At 41.5% G+C, this 17,606-nt stretch overlaps 1 protein-coding gene across 3 annotated transcripts in view; it reads right to left on the reverse strand.

The window, feature by feature from the left end:
* Nucleotides 1-17,606, reverse strand: part of celf3a (cugbp, Elav-like family member 3a) — a 22,944-nt gene continuing 5,338 nt past the window's right edge. Inside the window, exons 1-14 of one of the 3 annotated variants that reach the window (XM_079484211.1) lie at nucleotides 17,009-17,162; nucleotides 15,552-15,800; nucleotides 15,004-15,086; nucleotides 6,376-6,424; nucleotides 5,609-5,734; nucleotides 4,863-4,942; nucleotides 4,520-4,663; nucleotides 3,603-3,747; nucleotides 3,370-3,519; nucleotides 3,181-3,240; nucleotides 2,478-2,582; nucleotides 2,178-2,321; nucleotides 1,943-2,079; nucleotides 1-136 (exon numbers count right to left, since the gene is read on the reverse strand). In XM_079484211.1, the coding sequence (XP_079340337.1) occupies nucleotides 1,952-2,079; nucleotides 2,178-2,321; nucleotides 2,478-2,582; nucleotides 3,181-3,240; nucleotides 3,370-3,519; nucleotides 3,603-3,747; nucleotides 4,520-4,663; nucleotides 4,863-4,942; nucleotides 5,609-5,734; nucleotides 6,376-6,424; nucleotides 15,004-15,086; nucleotides 15,552-15,696 (1,359 nt within the window). In that variant the 5' untranslated portion in view covers nucleotides 15,697-15,800; nucleotides 17,009-17,162 and the 3' untranslated portion in view covers nucleotides 1-136; nucleotides 1,943-1,951. Of the gene's footprint in view, nucleotides 137-1,527; nucleotides 1,636-1,942; nucleotides 2,080-2,177; nucleotides 2,322-2,477; nucleotides 2,583-3,180; nucleotides 3,241-3,369; nucleotides 3,520-3,602; nucleotides 3,748-4,519; nucleotides 4,664-4,862; nucleotides 4,943-5,608; nucleotides 5,735-6,375; nucleotides 6,425-15,003; nucleotides 15,087-15,551; nucleotides 15,801-17,008; nucleotides 17,163-17,606 lie in introns of those variants that run through there. The other 2 variants (XM_079484209.1, XM_079484210.1) reach the window with 2 other exon arrangements.

The following is a 17,606-nucleotide window of genomic DNA, read 5'->3' on the forward strand; positions in this document are numbered from 1 at the left end:
CGATAAGTCTGTCTCTGTTAAATGTATATTTTTTATTTAAATATTCTTGGAAGGTTTTTTTATACTGCAGTTTTGCGAAAGTTGTTGGTCCCATAATTTGCAGTGAAGTGACTCAATTTCACATCTCCTTTCATGCCTGTGAGAGAGAAAGAAAATGAAATGACAGTTAAGACAACGTTACATAGATCAAAAGACATTCCTACTTATATCACAAAGTTAACGGTGAACTATTTTGTGCTTAGGATGGTTAACATTGTCATTTTTATAAGGATAGTTTACCCCAAAATGAAAATTCTGTCATCATTTACTACTCACCCTCTTGTCACTTCAAACCTGCATGACCTACTTTCTCCTGCAGAACACGAAAGAAGATATTCGAAAACCGTTGGTCCTCTTTAACTTGCATTGGTTTTGTGTCCATACAATAGAGGTCAACGGGGACCGACGGTTTTCGGTTACCGGCATTCTTCAGAATACCTTCTTTTGTGTTTTGCATAAGAGAGTCATGAAAGAGGTTTCAAAATGTCAAGAGGATGAGTAAATGATGAAGAACTTTTGTTTTTGGGTGAATTACCCCTTTAATGTTTTCCATTCTATACTTCCATGCACCCTATATTGTGAGTCAGTGATAAGGTTTTTATGCAAGTGTGTGTTTGTGTGTTAGTGACTGTATGAAGTAGGGAAACATTTCTGGCAGGCAAACAAATTTCCAACATGCGCTGTAGGAATTCTGGGCTATATTGAAATATTCGTTTTGGAGAAATAACCCGACTGTGTCTTGTTTAAACCATAGATACGTATTAGCGTGAAAAGTCTAACTGTAGGATTTCCTAAAAGCAAAACCCAGAATTCCTACAGAGGAATGCTGTTCATTGATCGGCACAATGCTTCACTTATATCACCATAACAATCACAAACTGTAACCTCAAACCCCGGCAAAGAGGTTTGAGAGATAAAATGAATGAAAATTCCCTACTCGTCTCTCTCTCGCGAGCGCACGTTCTCAGACATTCGGGCCATTCACGCAAGCACGTACACAAGCCCACTCGTATGCACGAAACAGCATACCCACTAAAACAAACTCGCTTGGTATCAAATACATCCACACTGAACCCCCCCACCACCCCACATACACAATATCTAGAACGCCACCAGACTACATATGGGAGTGTTTCGGTAAGAAATAGAGATCATGATCAAACAAAACACACAGGAGACTGATCAAAAACAAAATCCACCCAAAAGTAGCACATTTAACTTGTGAATTGCAGTTCAATAGGTTTGATTTAGTAATAGGTGCATTACAGTGAATTACAGTGAGTTATTGATCAGTATTTATAAATAAGAAAACAAAAAGAGTCACAACGCACCAAACACAGTCCATAGTCACCACGGTAACCCGCCATGCACTCTCAGCATGGAGGATACATGACAAAGGGCCAAAAAACAAAACTGCTAATGGCAACCATCACAGGCAGGAATATCGCCACAGCAACCAACACAGGCCAATCAACTTACAAACCAACGCTGTGGGAGGAATGGGGAGCTTTATTGGTTGCTAGGCCACCGTAGCCATAGCGACGCGGTCTCCACACCAGTTATGATTGGACGGGGCAGCCTTGGGGTGTGGATGAGCTTGTGTTTGTTTGTTTGATTGTTTGGGGTTTCAGGAGAGTGGAACAATGACACAGCACAAAAACAATAAGCGAAAGTAAAAATTAATGAGTGTTGCTTACACTACGTTTATTTTTTAAGATCTCATGCTCACGAGGTTAACATCAATTCTTTCATTATAAGGTCAGCGGTAACATTTTAAATGGACTAGTTAAAACAGGAAACATTAGATCTGACCACAGGTTAGCATTTCAGTATTAAGAGATTGTACAAAGAGGTACTTGTTTTGTTCCCTTTCGTATCACAGACACCCGCTGGTTTCGCTCACCTGTTCTTCTCAATATGGACGGTTGGCGTCTTTAGGCCTCTTCAACTGAACTTTAAGCCTCTTCATGCCGATCTGAAAGCCGTTCATGGCCTGGATGGCCGCCTGGGCGCTCGCCGGGTTGTCAAAGCTCACGAAACCTGCAAAGCAGAGGTGAACCAGAAGATTTGTTTATCACGTATGATGGGCGATAAGCAGTCGACGTCATTTAGAGTCCAATTCTCTTTCCTACACCTACCAAAGCATTTGCTCTGGTTCGTGGCACGGTCGACAAACACCTTTGCTGAGATGACATTACCGAAGGGCAAAAACATCTGGAGCATCTCGGAGTCTGTGAACTCTTGAGGCAGATGATAAATAAAGATATTGCAGCCTTCGGGACCTGGAGGAGAGAAATCACAGGAACACGAGTGAGATATTCAAAGGGCGAGGCGAACGGCGCAGCGTGTGATCTGCAGAACAATGAATATGAAGAAATCCAATAATAGGCGAGGAACCCAAAACGTGTTGACACGGGGACAGGAAATGACCTCATTACCTTCTCGTTGTTGCAACTGCTGCGGCTGCTGGGGTTGCTGGGCAACCAAGGTGGGCTGATGAGGAAACGGCTGACCGATCAATCCGTAAGCAGCGGGATATGTAGCTGTGGGCAGAGTTATGAAGTTGAACATGAGATTATTACATTAACAGTATTACTTTTTTTCAACAAATCTTTATAAATTACAAACTGCGTTGTGGCCTCTGTTAAAAACACAGTTGATTATTTTATCATTTATTCACCCTTATGTCGTTCCATCACATTCCTTATTCAGCATAAAAAACATAAGTAACCAAACAGCACCGACCCCATTGACTTCCATTTACAAAACCATTTCTCAAAATATCTTTGTGTTCCACAGAAAGATGAAGAGTCGTACACACGTTTAAACATGTAGGTGAATTAATGATGAAAGAAGTTTTACTTTTGTGTCAACTATCCCTTTAAATAAGATTTTTCGTAACCAGCATAAACGGCATGAAGTGGATTTCGGGCACATTTGGGGTGATTTTGGCAGGTCAACCTGTGTGGTTACACTGGTCACGCTGATCTCGCTGCAACAACAACTTGCCTGTGCCAATAAAACATCTAATCTAAAACCAATGAAAACCATCTCAGAATTTACATTGTACCAAACTCTTTCAAGGAACAGGGTGTAATGTGCTTTCGGTTCACACATTTCAAATGTTGCAGGAGTTCTCACCCGTGTAGTGTTGCATTCCTGTATACGCCTGCTGAAGAGGATCCAACGCAGGGCTCTGAGCTAAAAAACATACATAACAAATATAATGATGAAAACTGAAAACCCAGAACGGAGATGATACAAGCACTCGTGGCAGACAGTGGAGAATGCGCCGAAACCATTTTGATCGCTAAAAAAAAGGTTTCTCACCCTGATATGAATGGATACCATTGGTGTAGATGGTTTCAGTGGCAGAGTGGCCATTGGGCGGTGCGGGGACCGGGGTGTAACTGTTGATCGTGATTGGTGGAGGAAGACCAGACACAGAGGTGGCAGTGAGAGCTGGCGGAGTGCTTGTACCTACAGCCCAAATAAAAACCGTGAACGAATAGAAAGAAATGAAAAATTCGAAATAGACTCGTATATGGCAGACTTTTGTTCACCTGAGGAGGGTGTGATTGAGGCGATGGGCGTGGCTATGATGCTGCTGGGATTGAGAGCAGCCAATTGTTGCATCTGCACCGCCGCAACCGTCGCCACAGGAGACAGATATGCCGACTGAGCCACCAATGCCTGCTGCTGGACAAGCTAAAAAAAAAAGTAAAATGAGTTCCTTTGAGTTTTGTACAACCATCAGATAAACTGTTAAAGGGATTGAATTCTTTCATCATTTATTCAGCCGTCGTGTCATTCAAACGTGACCACCAAAGAAGATCTTTTGAAAAACGTTGATGACCAAATAACATTGGACCCTATTGAATTCCATTGAGACAATGATATTTTGTTCTTGTTCCACAGGAGGAGTCATATACATGTTTTGAATGACATGAGGGTAAATAAACGAAAACAAAATTTTAGTTTTTGGCTGAACTATCCCTTTAGCACAGCTGAACTACATTTATTCTGTGCTGCTGAGGTTGTACCTATCAGGTCGAAGATATTTCAGTTTGACCTTCCTTTGTGTTGTATCGAGAGTAATTCTGCAATTACATCTGGCACCAGATTTAACACGATCTCCTGTTGTAGTGTCAATCCAAATTCAGACCTTTTAACTCAAGCTATACCCCATGAGTCAAACCCATGACCCCAATCAGGGTTGTACCACCAAATGTTGTGCCCCGGTCACAAAACCAAGGGGTGGGCCCCTTACAACACCACACCTCTGAAGACTGCTTTTGTTTGCTACTGGTACCTTTTTAAATGTTGACTCTTGCCAATTTTTGTAACAGTGTAATGTTGTTATGTTAATGTCATGGATTATCAATATATCATTCTGGGCCCCCCACTTCACCATCTAAGCTACATAAACACTATTACTAAGTTGTGCGTCTGTGTATGTTTTGTGTGGTGTTTTGCTCACTGCCTGTGTGTAAGCGTTGTAGGCACCCAGGTGTAGACTCATGGGACTGATGACACCCAGCTGGGAGGCCACCTGCTGCATACGCCTGATTCCTCTCTCCTTCTCTGTATCGGCAAATTTGACCACCAGACTAGAAGAAGCACCCTGGAGGAATCAAGACCATCCTCAAATTATTATAAAGAAAACATCTGGTTTGAATCACAGGGGCTGTAAAATATGTTGTGGGTAAAACAAAGCACAAAGACGCTGCATTCTTTCAGTAAGTATCAACATAATGAACAATGCTGTATTGTTATGTTATTATACGTGTGTAGGTGGGAGGAATCTTGAAAAAGAAACGAACCGGAAGAGTGCGGCTGCCGTGCAGAGCGCTAATAGCCGCCTGGGCCTCGGAGTTACTCTGATATTTTACAAACGCACAACCTGCAACACACAACTCGGGGTTAGACAAAGCCTGTGCGTCGGATAATTCTTCTTCCTGCCTTAGGATCTTTATATGGATAGGACAGTGGAGAGTGAGACAGGAAATTATGGGATGAGAGAGAGAGGGGAACAGAAGCGGGGAAAGGACCACGATCTGGGACTTGAACTCGGTTGGCCCGAAGCGCTGCTGCGCAACATGTCGCATGCCATAAATGGTACAGTATTTAAACATCCGATCAAATTGGTGTAATTGGGCACCCTAGTTCCCATGACCTACAAGCGTGGGTACATATGGGAGGGTAAAGAGAAGCTGTTAATGATTCACTACAGCAGGTGCATCTGTTCCATTCACGCTCATACATAATTGCCCTGAGCACACACATCCATCACTTCACAAATCACAGCCTGTGCCGAACGGACCATCATTTATTAGCCACATACACATGCATGAATGAACGGCAAGTGTGCCAAAAGACTGAACTGGTATAACGCTTGGCCATTATTTTCGTTAATGTTAGTAAATGTTGTTGCTTTTCTCAGCTCCCAAAACCTTGCAAAATGATTTACTTGTAATGTATTTGTAAGTTATTGCATAATGAACAGTGCACCGCAAATCTCATTCGCACCAAACGTTTGCCAAAACGTATTTCAATGCACCCCGCGCACCTTTGCTTGCTCCGTCAGGGCCTCTGAGCACCGTGCACTCCTCTATACTCCCGAAAGGTTCGAACATCTTTCTGACGTCAGTGTCTGACAGCTGCTTCCCCAGCATTCCCACAAACAGCTTCCTGTCTACATACAAAGAGATGGAACACACAAATAGCAATGTGGGTGTGAGATTATATATCTAAAATGGGATCTTTTCATTCAATGCAGACAATATCTGTCACTTCCTGATTGTATGTTAGAAGGGAGGCATTTTATTGCAATTACATTTCTAGTCACTAGAGGGCCCCAGAGGACTGTCACTAGCTGACCAAAACAATAGGTCTAGTTCTATGTTTGAGTGTGTATTGAAGAAGGATTAAGATCAAATAACTATTTGCCACATATGTAACACCATGCAGGCCTATCTTCTCCTTCTTCATAGTTTTCTGATTATTTGCAGTTCAAATTTGTATCAAAATGAGATATAAACTCAGATCAAATAATAGCGAACATTAAAGTTGCTGGAAAGACAAAAGTCTACGACTATCTGCAGTTATATTAAATTCTTATAGTGTTGTGAGACATCGATCTTGTCATTTCTCAACAAAAGTGAGGAGATCCAGTACATTTTCTTCATAATGTAAATATGTTCACATTTGAAAAACACAATGAAAGAATTATGTTTATAGCATGATCTTACTGTAATTTATAACTAAGTATATATAAAATCAATAGAAGTCTTTGATATGTTTTGGTTTGTGTGTCTAGCGGTTCACGTGTAGTACCTCCTCGGCCCTCACTGTCCGCTGGCTTCACTTGAATGGGGCGGTTCATCTGAAACACAGAGCACATCACATGATCAAACACACTTCATAATCCAGATCTCTCATTTCCTGTGTGTTCGAATGTATGTGCGTGATGTACATCTCATGACCTGCCCATCTGCCTCAATATTTCTAGCATTTTCCATGAATACTTTAAACTTTTGTGCCCCATGTTTTGTGGGCAATTTTTACAGATGGTTGCACTTTTACAAAAAAGGTTATTACTTAAAAAAAAACATTTCGTCCTAAGCTAGTCATAACATAATTCTAAATGTATCATCTTGTTATGGAAAACGCATGTCTTGTAAATCTTCCCTTTAATGTGATTATTGCTAGAAAATTCCACAAAGTTTACTAAACCAAATGAAGGTTGCAGAAATGTAAATACCCTTGAAGAAATTAAATTAAGGAAATATTTTCATATAATATCCGATCTGTCTGTAGTTGAGGTTTCTGCTCAACAAGGTGAAAGACCTCTTTTCATTTGTTGACAAAGGAAGAATCTTTCAGACCTCTATTGTGAAAATTGCCTCGTGTTTTTAATAGAAAAACGTGCACACTGACCCTACTTCTGTTCCATTTACCTCCCTTTATCTGCTCGCTCTGTTCTCTCCATGTAGCCTTTGTACCTCCCTTTCAGGCCTTATCGCCATCTCTCACTTTCCCTCCCTTGCCCACTTTTATCTCTCATCAAGAATCAGTTTTGTGCTTTATCTATCTCTCTCTCTCTCTCTCTCTCTCTCTCTCTCTCTCTCTCGCACTTAATCCCGCCTCGCTCTCTCATTCTCTCGGATTCCAGGAAAAGCACACGCCCACACGGGATTGGTGAAGTGATGGGATTAAACGAGCTCGCCGGCTAATCTGGATTACAGATGCACGGCAGATTAAAACGGTGAGATTCAGTGAAACAGAAAGGAAATAAAAAGGCGCTGGGGGGAAGGCTGATGATACAACAGAGTAAAGAAGACTAAAATAGAAACAAACCAAATAAAGTTCCAAATATAACTGAGGAAAGGAAAAATGTTAATGTTTCGGTAGTTTTTTATATACGCTACAAAAAATCTTTTCTTAGCACAAACATTCTTGAACCGGACATAAATTAACCTTCTTTTTTTAAATAAAACAAAAAAACAGTGTTAGTATTGTAACTCATAAGCAATAGTAAAAGGAGTGGATGAGACGCATGGAGAGAAGCCGTGAGCTAAATTGGCAAAATCAACATAAAGGCGTTAATTATGCAGCAGGTGACATTTCGGCCCAATCCAGATCGCTTGGTTTCAACCAACCAGGCACGATCGCGATGGTCCGTATTGATCCCACACTCACACAGAGCCATATAAACCATACATAATGACTTTTCACTCTTTCATCGCACGCCAAAAATATATGACATGATTGACGGAGGATGAAAACACGAGGGCATTTATCAGGATGACTAATGAAGCAGGTGTCATTGATTGTTTTGGTAATGCAAAGATCTACTACACCCACTATTACGTCTGTTCTGCATCGGTTCCTCTGCTTTCCTGGTTTCAGTCCCTCTGGTCACGACTAATCTCGTCTCAGCTGTGCATGAGCGTGTTTTGCAGCGTTTAAATCAGATTTTCTCAAACTGCTTTGTTTGTCTTGAGGAAAACACTGAGGAGGAGGGTAAACAATCTTTTTTGACACTGTGGTCTAATGGCATTGAGGGCAGGTCCTGCCGATGGAAGTTTAAGGGTCTGAATGACACCAAGATAAGTAAACAACATAATAATTCGATTTTGAAATAATCACAGAACATGGGAAGGTTCTCCTGTTGCAAAACAACATTTGCTTTTAACAACAGTGCCATTACACACTACCCAAAAATACTCACATCTTCATGAAACCTAAAAAACACATTTCGGTTTTATTAAACTGGGCAGCACATGCTACAAATCCACTATACTCTAAGGTGTGACAAACTATGCCTGGGAGCATCTTTATTCACATCTTTCCTGCGCTGTGATGAGTCACGGAGCTTCAAGGATTACAGAAAGGAGGAATAGAGACACCGGCAGAGAACAAAAAAGAGAGGGTAAGGGACGAGAAAGAGTAAGAGAGAGAGCGAGTCGTGGCACTTCCACTTTAGATCGGCACGGCAACCAACCCTCGTCACCATGACAACGGTGAGACGAGCTACCCAGCAGGTAAACAAGGTTGCCCTGGACTACGATGGGAGGGGAAGGTGGTGATGGGAGAAGGAAATGAGAGATGGAGGCAGGGGGAAATCAAAGAAGAAACATATAGAATATGAAAAGTGAGGAGAGAGAGAGAAAGAAAGAAAGAAAGAAAGAGAGCAAGAAAGAGAGCAAGAGCGAGAGAGATGGACAGATACTGTGGTTAGTAAGAGGATGGTGTAGCTGCTATGGTTGCCAAAGCAACAGGCAGCGAAGATTCATCCTCAGTCTAGGCGAAAGAAACCTGTTGGCTTCCACAAATACAGCCCGTCAATGAAAATCGAACGGTCAGACTATCCCAGACTCCTTAGAAACCACATAAAACACACAGATCTTTCTACAGCGGTGCTTTTTTTCTTCTTCTAAAACCTCAACAGCCATTCGTTAAAGCTACTATGAAACATTACATTAAAACATTTATTCATCTAGTTTTTACTTGTTTCAATAGTAGAATGCCTCACACATTCAGAAACACACGGAAACCAGAATGTGTTGGTGGAACAGGTATTGAAAAACCAAATGTATTTATAAAAATAAAATATGAAAAACAAACGTATACACAAAAAACAGATTTAATCAACTTTAATTCGACCTATCTTTCAGCAAGCAAAAACATCAGAAAATCTACCATCAAACACAAGAAAAATGATTTCAGTTAATACTACATCTTTCCACTCTCCATCATATAAACACATCTGACTACCGCCCGCTCGAAATCACAACAGCACATCTACTTCCACGATTAGCACACACACTTAATCTCTCCCTTGATCTGAGGCCAGGGATTTCATTGGGATTATGGGATATTAAATCCATAGATTATTGCATCAGCTGACATTTACTCTGCTTCAACCCCTTCATAAAGTGCCTTGAACATATACAAACAAATCACAATGTTTCCATTGACACCCAGATAACATGTCACATGTCAATAGTTTGCAATCACATCACAGTATTAATAAAGGCTATGACTGATAAAGACTCAAATTTCAGATCACAATTCACGTCGATGTGATGTGCTGTTTTGTTTTTGCTGTGAATGGAAAGAATGACTGTGCGTGTGATTTGTGCTCAAGCAGATCTCTTGTGACTTGTCAACGTGCGTGCGGCGGCAGATGTTAAAGTAGGTGTGTATCCACACAAAGACTATTCTCAATCTTGCCTCTGTACCCATCATGCAACGCCGGCCGTTGCATTGAGCCGGTTTCCTAGCAACCCAGCATCCCTCGTCCCAGCCGTCTCCTGGCAACAGGACCTGCGACCGTAATCAACCTGCGCGCCACCCCACCCCCAATATATTCCACTCTCTTTCTTTCCAATCTCGCTTTTTCCCTTCAGTCTATCATTCTGCCATTTTGTAACAAGCACAGAGTTAAAACTGAACAGCACTCCAAAATCGACATGAAAAAACAATTTCCAGAGGTGCGGCCAAACGCAAACACATTTAGTTGGATAAGAAGGGTAGTTGGCAAACAACATGGGTATTAAAGCGATGGTTCACCCACAAATTGCCATCAAAACCTGTATGACTTTCTGTCTTCTGCAGAGCACAAAACAAGATATTTTGAGAAACGTCTCATTCCATGAAAGTGTGTCCATACAATGAAAGTCAATTGTTGTTTATTATTATTTAAGTCAAACTGGTTTGCAATGACACAAGGGCGAGTAAATGACTAAAGCATTTTAATTTTGGGGTGAACTCTCTCTTTGACTTTAAAATTTTGGCAAAGATTTTTCTCTACATTGATATAGAAGTATGAATATTTTTCAATATTTTGTATATATCACCATCTTCCAGCTTATCTACATACTCCAGTTGCGTAACAAATCTTTTTTCAACTAATAAATGGTCACAGAAACTGCATGCATTATAATGCAATAAGAACCACAAAATGTTCTTTAAATACATAATTGACAGGCTGTCACCCTGAAATATCACATCATCCACCATTAAACAACACAACACCATTCCGACTGAAATCCTCATGAATGAAATAATCAATAAACTTTAATCAATTGGCCTGTTTTAAAGTGCAAGTCACTGGACCATAAACAGTTACAAAGCTCGCAAAGACTTGAAATTGTCAATGCGGAGAGTAAAGACAGAATGAAAGAAACAGCAGGGAGTCTATACAATATTTATGTTAAAAAAAACCTTCAGGACAATGTAAATTGAAAATTCGATAAGTCCTTATTGCTCATCAGGAAATCTGCAAATGCTATATTCATCATTTAGTGTGTTTATGGGTTTTTCCTGCGCAACCGTATCGATCCAGGACACATTCAGAAAGAAGACAGATTACCTCTGGCAAACAAGCTCTTGAGATTTGTGCCGGACAAAACCAACCAATGTAGAGAAAAGCATTTCTGAGTGTAGCAGAAAAGATGTTTTGCTGTTCGTGACTTCATCATTACTAACGTTTCTATTCTATCTGAACACCGGCACAAACGGAGAATGAGTGAAAATCTGAATGGTGATAAGTACACATATCCTCGCGAGCACCAAAAACGTCATTTTATTTCTCAACGGTGTGAAAAAGTCCACCGCGCATGCCGGATAGATGTGTGCCAGATTAAGTTCTGCTCTCACGGAGCCTCATCAAAGGCCACACGCACTCGCAAGCAGATGTCTGTCTTTAAGCTCGTGGACGTCTGCGCGACCACCTCCCCCCGCACCACCACCCGCCGCTCATTATGTCAAATTTTCTTTCATTTCCCCCTTCCCCCAATTTCCCCCCACCACCCCTTTTCACATATCCATACAATTTCTCTTTAATTAGACCTACTTTCACCTCTGTCTCTCTTTTGGGCTCTCGAACCCCGTAACCCTTCAATTCATGCGAACAATGGACTCATCCTGTCTGGATGTGAGTGTAGACACTGACACCAAGTCAAATATACTTCATCCGGCGCTTCTGGAAGGAAAACAGGCGAGCGCACATACTCAATTACACTTATAAAGCATTTGATTGGGTTAGACCGATATGATTGGCTCGTGAATGAGTTTGAGAATCAATGCAGCACTAAGCAAACTTTTTACAGATTTATGCTTCATGCACATGTATGAATGCTCCACCACCCAAAAATGAAAATTCAGTCTTGAAATACGCCCCCCCTGCCAATTTGTATAAATGTCTTTGTTGTGTTGAACACAAAGAGTGATATTTGAAAATATTTTTGAGTTCTGGGACATCATTGATTCACATAAAAGAAGAATTTAAAGGGTAGTCAAAGGTGCCCGGAACTGTAAATTATTCAAAACATCTCATTTTGTTTTCAACAGAACAAAACTATACAATATATTTCCCTACTATGGTGGTAAATGATGTCCCAGAAATGTCAGTCGCTAACATTTTTCCAAATATCTTTCTCTGTGTTCACCAGAACCAAGAAATATATACAGGTTTGGAACAACTTGAGGGTGAGTAAATGATGACCGAATTTTCAGTTTAAGATGGAGTATCCCTTTACGTGTAGTGTGCTAGAAACAACATGCATAAGTTGTCAAAGAAAAATCTGAAAAAAGCATGTACTCAACCAAAAACAAATTGTACCATTAAATCGTATCTAAACCTGGTCATGCTAAATAAATTACTACCAAAAAAAATGAGCACATAACACAAAACCACAAACAAACATCCAGACGTTCACACAATCCACCCCCATCTCGGAGTAACAACACCTGCCCTCCCCTCCCCCACAACAAAGGCACAACAGACGCTCTTTTAACACATGGGTTCAGACGCACAACTTGTCGCAAACACGATAACGCAAAAATGTGTGTATACACACTTCACAGAGAGCTTTTGCAAAGAACTAACTGAATGTACCGCAGTTTCGCTATTATTAACCAATGGGAAAGGTTCAAGAGAATGGGGCTTCATTTAAAGCTTCAAATCAAAATAATGATATTAAAAAGTTTATAATTATTATAAGATAAAAAAGAACATAAAAAATGACACTTAAGAGATGCACTATGCAAAGAACTAAATGTCACAAAGTTTCGCTATTAATAACCAGTGGGAATGGTTCGAGAGAATGGGTGGTGATACATCAAAAGTAAATATAAATTTTGTTTTACATCATGATGTTTTCTTGTCACGACTCCTGCACAGAGGCAAGAGTAAGTCAAGCTATTCCTAAAACGGCAAATAAAAGAACTTCACCCACAAAAAAAACAAAGCTTGATATGAAACACAGCTAATATTCATCTTGTTTGAAGTTGCTTGCCATCCTGCGGAGTTATATTCTTCAAAAAAAAATGAATATATTCGCTGCTGTTTTGTTTTAAACTTGAATGCGACCATAAGGAATAAAATTACTGACCGAGGCAATCTAAGAGGCCGAGAGTGTGTTCGTGAATAACGCCCGGCTTTAAAAGCCCCGACTGAAGTGTCTTGGCCAATGCTTGATGCTTTGTTGCGCCCGTGTGATAAACAGAGCTATGCAAACATGTTGGGATGGCAACGAGAGCGAGAGATAGGAGAGATAAAAAGGGGGAGGAGAAGATGGGATGGTCAAGTAGAAAGAGGACCCCGCGTCTCCGTTCTCACAATCACTGCGCCCCTCTCACCTGAAATTAAACATAAGGCCAGGTGCCACTCTAACCACGCCATCTGTTCAGCCCCTCCTCTCTTCCTTTACCTCTCCCTTCAATTCACCGCTCACAATCTTTTATTCATGGTTGGTTTCAATGTTGACGAAATTAGAAGCACTTTTTCGTCAAGTATAAACTAATGCTAAGGAAGCGAAGGTGCAGACAGCGCGCCTGTGACTTTTATGCCATATCAGACTCAAATCGATTAAGGTGTCTGAATTGCAAAAGAGAAAACTGTCGTTTTTACAAACATGATCGGAAAAATTGCATTTATAGGCATGTATTGAATGAATTACGTTGCCCCTAACTTTATGAAACACAGTTTTCTGCCCTCTTACAAAGCTTGTGTTATTAGAAAATTCTTTCCACATCTCTGATAAAGAGATGCAGTGTGAACAAAAGCAAAAGAAAGCAGGTGAGAATGAAGGTTTTAAAACCAATTTCTCTCTTATCTTATCGGTCTCTCTCCCCCATCCCGGTTACAATTCCTATCTCACCCGCGCACACTCTCTAAACACACATCACGCAGCGTTGCCGGAGCGATTCGCCATGATTGACAGGCTGGGGGTGGGGCCTGCTCTGAATGGCAGGTGCCACGAGCTGGTAATAATGCCATACAGCTGGGGTGTCTGTGTGTAAAGAAAGAGAGAGGCAGAGAAAGAGGAAGAGACGTTTCTCTTTGGAAGAGGGGGGCTGTTGTTCTTAATAATGTGCTCCGTGTTGTACCTCGAGGGGGGGGTCTGAACACCGTCTCACCGGGCTTAGGTGAGGGGGGTGGACGAATAGAAGGATGGTGGGATAGAGAAGGAGGATTTAAAGCTGGGGAGGCCGCTGATCTGCGCCTGGAGAGGTCGCAAAGGTCAGACTACTGTCATGCTAATAACGGGATTTGTTCTGGAGTTACACATATGCGTATAACCTCGGTCACCATAAGGATGATCAGAAAAAACAAAGCAGTCCACGTAACACCGCTTACGTCTGTCACGTTTTTATTTAATTTCACCGGTTATAATACGACTGAATCGGCCATCAACATGTGACACGTGGAGTCATAAAGCCATATATCCCTTCATTACCCCGCGTCTGGCAGAGTCTGTTCAGCTGCGCCAGAAGCCTCTATTCCCCTCCTCTGATTGGCCGCTTGGTCAACATCACGTCTGTGCCTTTACGACATTTCTCTCGCACGCATCATGTTGCTTCCGCTTGTGGAAATTAAACCGGCTTAAATAGAGTTTGAAGGGAAAACATCCCCCTGGGTTTGCTCGATCTCAATCTAATCAAAATCAACCGCTTCTGGTTATATATGGAAGCACGGTGCGTTTAGTTTCCTGGATGTATGTTCTACATGTTTATGTATATTCATCGTTTATGTCCTGTACATCTGGCCAATCTGAATGGTAAAAAACAATCGAGGGGTTTACAGGTTGGCTGTCTCGGTGCTGGCGCGGCTCTGACGCGGCAGATGGCCTAACAGCTAATCAACGACTTGAGAAAGAAAGACATGATGGCGAATGCCTTCAAGGATTGAGCCCTCCTACACTCCTAATTAAAGTCTGTTCAGTCAACACAGATTTCCACGGATCCTGTTTCCTGAACCATATAATGTGTTGTTTCCATTTTTAGAAATGACTTCACGGCTTTTAATCCTGTTATAAACCTTTATGTTAAAAGCTTTAGCCTATATACAGTCAGCCCAGCCCTATATATAGACAACTGCAAATGTATTTAGGGAATCTATTTGTTTTGTAAAACCAGTCTCTTGCGTTCACTTTATTAACAGTGACAACTCACCCCTGGCAATGTCTTCTGCTCGTGCAATGCATTCTGGGCCTTCAAGGCTGACTCTCTCGCGCAGTACGTGAGGAATGCACAACCTAAAGAAGGAAACGCATACAATGAGGATTGTAAGCGTAACAAATGCAAAGTGAATAAAAAACGTGTTAAAACAGGACGACAAGAGGGATGGGAAATAACCGTGATTCAGAAATGGAAAAACATAACACAATTCAAGTCTACACAGTTGCTTTTTGTGTGAACCTATTCGTTGATCTCGGAAGGTGGATTGCGAACGCAATGAAAAACTAAAGCAAAATATCACGAACACACAACACAATGTGCAAGAAAATGCATCCATAGCAATACATAATACATTAAAAACAACCTATTACGTTTGACCTGGTGTCAAAGAAGACGTTATAAACATTATGGCTCTAGATGTCTTAACACAGCCTCACGTTTCTCTTAAGATATGGAGAGGAAAACTCATCTAGCACCATTAGTCTACCATCTCCCCTTGAGACTGCCCGTTCAATAGAGCCACGTCAATCTCGTTTAATTACCTTTGTGCATCCCCGTGTACTTGTCCTTGATCACCGTAAGCTCATAGATCTTCCCGAACTGCTCGAAGATGGGCTTCAGGTCCTTCTCCTCCAGATTCCGCGGGATCTGGCCAATGAAGAGCTTGATGGCGTCGGCCTCCTTCATCAGGACGGGGGACGGAGCGACAGCTGCGCCCGGTGTTTCAGCACTGGAGAGCGGCTCGGCGGATGAGCGAGAGTCCCGGTGGAAAGGCTCGTAACGTGACGGCTCTGAGCACAGAACAGAGAAACGAATGCAATCCGTGACAGTTTAAGAGAAGTTTTGGACACTATAGATTGGAAATAAACAGCGGTTTACCGCTGGTGGGTTAGCGAGGTTTTACGCGTTAGTTCCGGGATTGAACCCGTGACCTTTACCTTCGCAAACTCACTTCTGTGGCGAGTTAGCTACAGTTACTCGCGGTTTTGCGTAAAGGAGACACTTTATATCCTCGAGGAGACACATAGGCTACATTTTGTAACATCGCCGTTAATAGATAAATAAAGGAACGCAACAAAACCGATTCAATGCGCAAAGAAATGCAAGAGGGTGCAAATAGACTACATTTGATCACAAAGTCACATTTTCTTTTAACGTTTATGAAATGCAACAACAACGTTTAATAATAAATAAAGTTTTGCACAAGTCAAAACGAGATATTTCAGTTGCACGCGCTGGAAATCATTAACGAACACGATACAATGGCAAACAGATCAATAGTATCGTATAGGCTACATGGAAATGTTTCATTCGCGTTTTAAACTGAACACACTAACATTCAGCGTTATTTATATGAGAAATGTTTGCTTATTTGACCAAAGTTAACTTGCAATAGCTTCTTGCAATCATTTGGTCTCTATAAAGGAATTGTAAGATTACACAATTTATAGAAGAACAAAGAAACGTGTATTACAAGCCCTTGCGTTTCAGCACATTAGAAGCGAATGTGTATAAATATTGATGGATATGCCCATTGCTTCTTTGTTTAATCCAGACTGGTGGCTCAGGCGTATTGTGGCTCTTTGTCACGACACCAACTGCACATGCATACGCACATACATGATCAAGAATGAACGCACGCAACTATCCAAGCAACTTCTCGCCTTTAAATCGATAAAACCCCAAACGTTTGGTAAAATCTTACAAGCTTTCCGGTGCGCGTAAAGCCCAACGTATAGCGCTCTCTCCTTTGTTAATCCCAAGGGGATGTTTGTTTATTTGTCGTCTTTCTGTCTGGTTGTAGAATACGGTCGGGCAGAGATAAAGAGAGCTCTCGTAAAACAGATTTCATTAAAACATGCAACTAAATCCGTGCATCTGTCACCCTTGAACCGTCATGCTTTTTGTCTCTCTTGCCCTCTCAGATATCTCCTGTTGACTGGAATGAATGCGTGAATCAACACAACTACAAATGGAAATAAAACAGATTTCCACTTACGGATAAATGCACAGGCAGTGAAGGCGAACACGTTAATGCTGTAGCCTGTATTCACGGTGTTGACACTCCGTATAACCCGTAGCTTTTGACGTCGAAAGCCGGTGTCCCCCTCCTGTCCATCTCCTGTCCTCCCTCGGGGTGTGGAAAGCGTGATGCTTACTCGATTTAAGGGAGAGTCTGCATTTTCCTCCGACAAAGCATCGACGCAAAATCACGGGGTGCTGTCAGCGAACAGCTGTCTCTTTCATTGCCACTACAATTGACGGAATTAACTGTCACGCGTGGAGTCATTTGCACGTGTGTGGTCCGTTTTAACACCAAATAAACGCTGATAAAATACCTTTAATTTGCTAAAACATGTAACGTCTTAAAATACAGTTCAGAGGTTGAACACTTTCATTTTAAAATTTGACAAAATTGATTGGGACAAATACAAACAAGACTATGCTTTCCAAACGGAATGTACACTGAAACACAAATAGCGTTAAGAGGTCGCGTCTGCTATATCTGGTTGTTCGTTTTACTCGTCGGAGTGTAAATGATTGACGGTCCCTGATATCAAGGACGCTAATCCGCCTTTTGTTCTCATCGAGCTCTG

The sequence above is a fragment of the Barbatula barbatula genome, assembly GCF_947034865.1.
Source record: "Barbatula barbatula genome assembly, chromosome: 21".
Taxonomy (NCBI): domain Eukaryota; kingdom Metazoa; phylum Chordata; class Actinopteri; order Cypriniformes; family Nemacheilidae; genus Barbatula; species Barbatula barbatula.